The 4,638-nt window shown below is 43.0% G+C and overlaps 1 protein-coding gene across 1 annotated transcript in view; it reads right to left on the bottom strand.

Annotated features, from left to right (window-relative positions):
- The window catches only part of ryr1b (ryanodine receptor 1b (skeletal)), a 127,785-nt gene that overhangs the window by 78,505 nt on the left and 44,642 nt on the right, over window positions 1-4,638 (bottom strand). The window contains exons 23-28 of the mRNA XM_017308129.1: window positions 3,831-3,934; window positions 3,664-3,747; window positions 2,755-2,914; window positions 2,514-2,661; window positions 1,423-1,628; window positions 347-521 (exon numbers count right to left, since the gene is read on the bottom strand). Coding sequence (XP_017163618.1) covers window positions 347-521; window positions 1,423-1,628; window positions 2,514-2,661; window positions 2,755-2,914; window positions 3,664-3,747; window positions 3,831-3,934 — 877 coding nt within the window. The remainder of the gene's footprint in view (window positions 1-346; window positions 522-1,422; window positions 1,629-2,513; window positions 2,662-2,754; window positions 2,915-3,663; window positions 3,748-3,830; window positions 3,935-4,638) is intronic.

The raw sequence follows: 4,638 nt of genomic DNA, 5'->3' as shown, positions 1-4,638 counted from the left end.
AAGGAAGGAAGGAAGGAAGGAAGGAAGGAAGGAAGGAAGGAAGGAAGGAAGGAAGGAAGGAAGGAGTAAATATTGAATGAAATAAGGGAACTAGAAAGGAAACAACAAAGGACAAAAGGAAAGAAGGAAGGATGAACCTCAGCAGATTTGTTTGCAGAATCAGATGTCTGTTGTTCTAGAAATGCAATTTTTAGTCTGATTCTATAATTTAGGATCTACATTCCAGAGTGAGACCTTTAAAATGTAAACAAAAACCTCCTGTAGTTTATTTATTTGTTTACTGAAAACGGCTGAGCAACATTCAGTACGAATCTGAATTAATGTTTTTCCTGATTTATAAAATCACCTTCCCCAATGTCTATGTCTTTGAAAGCCATCTCTGAGCCGGAGTCGCTGATCAGCATCTCCCCGTTGAGCGTGAACATGATGTTCATCTCGCTCAGGTCGATCATGCAGCCGACGACGTCGCCGGACTGCCACTGCCGACCGAACGGCTCGTTACCGACGTGCCAGCGCTGGGCCTGGAAAACATCAGAACCTTACGGTAACAAAACACCAGAAGATCCAGCAGCCATGTCCGGCTTTGTTACTACACTGTGGGATTTATTTATTTTTTTAAATTACTTTAATTGAACTGTGGAAATCGTAAATGCAAAAAAATAAATAAAAACCCAGGGAAAACATAAGAAAATCACCGTATATGTATAAAAGGTTCAACTCAAATCATGCAGAAAAAGATTTAACAACATATTAACGTGCATCTCCTATTTAAAAGTGACACTGATTTATAAAAAAAAGATAAAGAATATACATTTTATTCCAATTGCCTCAATGTGGTTTATTTTAGTGGACTGTACATGACTTAAAGGCGACCTATTATGCTAAATTGCACATTTTAGTTCCTCCACTTGAGTCTCAGCTGCTTCTAAAATCAGGACAAGCATATAAAAAACACATACAGTCGTTTTTATGGTAATAAGTTAAAGACTTTTAGAGTCTGGATCATTTAAAAAAGCTTCGGAATGTAAGGTAACAAATCAGCAGGCCCTGCACTGCCCGTTACCTAGCAACCCCAACGGAACTCTGCCCGTTACCTAGCAACCCCAACGGAACTCTGTCCGTCACCTAGCAACCCCAACGGAACTCTGTCCGTCACCTAGCAACCCCAACGGAACTCTGTCCGTCACCTAGCAACCCAAGCTGAGCCCCAGCAGTAGCTTATTTGGATTTAAAGTGACAAGAAACCCTAAAACTGACCAGACTAAGAACGATTTTGTGCAAAATATGTAATGAACATGTTTTGTTTAGCCCACAGACGTACAATAGCTCTCCTTTACAGTTTGATACTAGAACAATTGAATGAAACAGACCCTTACATCCTCCGTTTTATGACACTGATAATTAAACTAGACACAGACTGACCTTGTTGCCATTGAAGACGTAAGCCAGTTCATCGGCTCCAAGCTCAGTGTCGGAGCGGACGCAGGGACGGGCCCAGCCCACTCTCATCTCTCCGGTTGTTACGGCTTCGAACTCAAAGTACCACTTCCCTTGGGTGACGGCGTAGGACTTCTCCGCCCTGAAGATGCGGACCTTGTCCCCGCGCGTGTTCTCAAGGCCGTGGCCAGCTGCAGCGTCAAAGCAAACAGGTGAGACATCGAAGGAAAGTGAGAGATTCATATTGACCCCTTTACAACTACGCCCCTTAATCATTCAAGGCGCCATGTGGGACGTTTTTACGTGAGGGACGGGAGTATTGAACTGAGCGACTGAAATTGTCTTCCAAAGTTGTCTTTGCCAGTTTATTCGTGGCTTCTTCTTGTTTGAGCCGAGCTAATTTGTCTGTGAACGTAACACACGTGGTTGGGGCTTATAGACGGTGCAATTTACAGAAGTTGGAAACAGCTTCTGTAAACCGACCCGTACCTCCTCCCTCCTGACGTGTTCATCAAATTACCAACTTTGTCTGAATTCACACTGCATTATTTACGTCACTATGTCATAAATGACGTTTCCCCTTTACACCGGAGGAACCTTAGAAACATACAGAAGAAGAAATGCTAACTAGTTTTTTCCATACATGTGGCATTGTCTCCATGGTTACCAATGGTTAGACACGGTGTACCTTTCTCGTAATGAGATATTTGACATCTTTCTAATCATATTTACTTATTAAGCATATGAATGTTAGTCTTCTTACCTTGTAAAAAGTATTTGCTGCTAATCCGCGGTTACACCGGGGGCTAACAGCCGTTATCCATCGCCATTGCATGATTAAAAGTTATAAAATAAAATGACAAGTTTGGTTTCTACCCTTGTCTGTTTGTGCAGCCGACCGCACAGCCCCCTATGGCCATTTTTAAAGTGAAATCAACTAAACAGAAGCGATGTTAGGTCTGTTTTTAGACTAGTTTTATTTAAAAGAATGCACTGGTCGTTTTGACGGAGTGGGCGGAGCTTTGAAGAGCGTGACGTCACGTGATAAAGGTCAATAACAAGATGAGTCGACTTACTGCTCTCCTGATCTGGAGGCTCAATGTTGTAGCCGTAGCCGATGAGCGTGCGGACAGCGTTGTTGACGCTGTCCCGGTTGGTTTTCTTTGTTCTCTCGTCCAGCAGGTTGTACGGCACCAAACGAGGGTTTCGCTTATTTATGATATCCTACAGGTTGTAGTGCAGGAATTTCATTGTGAAACTCTTGGTCTTGGAGTGTCTGTTTGAACATTAGAGCTAAAAGATTGGAAACAGTTTCACCTGCACGATGCTGTAGGTCCATCCTTGGCGCACCCGGTCCCTCGCCCAAACATTATGGCCATTTTCTGCCAACTTCTCCACAAGCTGGTTCTGGTTCGGTGTCAGTTTGACGTGGTTGAGGTCGAGGGGTGCGGGTTTGTAGCCGTTGGTCATCACGTAGCTAACGGACAGAGAAACTCATGTTCAGGCCAACAGAACAGAATATCCAACAGCTTAGATGCAAACAGACAGTGGAGGGCACCGCTAGCTAAAATGCTAGCTCCGCTAACCCTAAAGCACTAATTATTAGCATTTGTTCTGCTAAGGCTAAAGCGCTATACCAACATAGTGTTTAGCTGACGCTAATGCTAAAGCTGAGTTCCTGTAAATCAAGGCTAAACCCCCTCCCCCATGTTTTCAGTTGCTTTTTAACTTTAATAAATGAAAAAATGTAATGTTATTGGTTTAATTACTGACTGTATCTTGTTTTCTTTTTGTGTTTTTATGACGTACAGCACTTTGAGCTGCCTCATTACTGAAATGTGCTATACAGAGATACTTGATTGATTGATTAAAATGCTAAATTCACCAACCATGTGTCAATGGCACAACATTTGGTATGACAACGTATATCGCCCTACACAGGGTCAAATCTCTTTGGAACAGACCTTTCACTCATGCTTTCAGTTTTAAAGTTGTTGAGTGTAGCTAACTCTGCTGCTAACTTTGGCTAAGTGACCATGACAGGCCAAAACAGCCAAACAAATGAGCACTTTGGAATTTACCCTGAAAACATAATTTAGGGGAAGCTAAGTGTTTTCAGAGTTAGCAAAAATGCTAAACAAAAAACTAGCTTAGTGATTAGTGCGTTAACGGATTAGCAGGATTGTGCCCACCACCGCTAACAGAGATATGGATTTGATTCTGTACGTCTTGGGGAGCTTGATCTTCTTGAGGTTTTCTTCTGCTTTCTCATCCCCCATGCCAACATGGCAACCCAAGGCCAGCAGAGTCCTGTGGGAAAACATTAATTCAGAGGAAATATGGGGTACAGAAACCGACTCGGACACAACCTGATCAGCAAACTTCAAACTCACTTGAGAGTCTCCCCTGACATCTGCAGGTTGTAGTTCTTCTCTGGTTCAGGAAGACTTTGGAAATCCACCAAACAAGGATGGAGTTTCTTGTTGTCATCCCTGAACTGTGGAGAAACTCAAAATTATGGTACAAAGGAAGAAAACTACAGCTGGGAGGAATTTATGGATGATTTTGTATGTATCCTGACTCAACTCAGGGCTTTTATAGTGATTTCACATTAAGGCAGATAAACAGGATAAAACCCGACATGTTGCTAACCGGATGTGCATGTCGGTGTTTCAGGAATTGTTTAAATACTTAAAGGTGAGTGTTTATCCGGAGCATTCAGGATAAATACAACAAAAACAAACATGCTAGTTTAGCGCTAGCGGGAGAAATGCGCCGTGGTCTTTCGCTGAGGACAAAAGAGAAATCCTTCAATAAAATCTGACACAACTTAATGTTTGTTTACATTTTATGAAAAAGAAAGTTGTGCTCAGTGTCTTTTGGATGCAGCGCCCCCACAGGCGAGGAGGGGAACAGGTTTTTCAGTTAGTTTGAATCATTTGACGCATTGCAGAGAGAAAGAGAACCAAACGAAAATGTGACAAATGTTACAACTTTGGTCCATACTGGACAGAACCTACCGGACTATCGGGTGTGAGAACCGGGTTCGGTGTGAGAACCGGGTTCTGTGTGAGAACCAGGTTCTGTGTGAGAACCGGGTTCTGTGTGAGAACCAGGTTCGTTGAGAGAACCGGGTTCGCTGTGAGAACCGGGTTCGGTGGGAGAACCGGTTCTGTGCGAGAACCGGTTTGTTGTGAGAAC

This window comes from Poecilia reticulata, linkage group LG13, assembly GCF_000633615.1.
Source record: "Poecilia reticulata strain Guanapo linkage group LG13, Guppy_female_1.0+MT, whole genome shotgun sequence".
NCBI lineage: Eukaryota > Metazoa > Chordata > Actinopteri > Cyprinodontiformes > Poeciliidae > Poecilia > Poecilia reticulata.
Note: the sequence above shows the minus strand (reverse complement) of the source record. Positions and strands in the feature narration are given on the sequence as shown.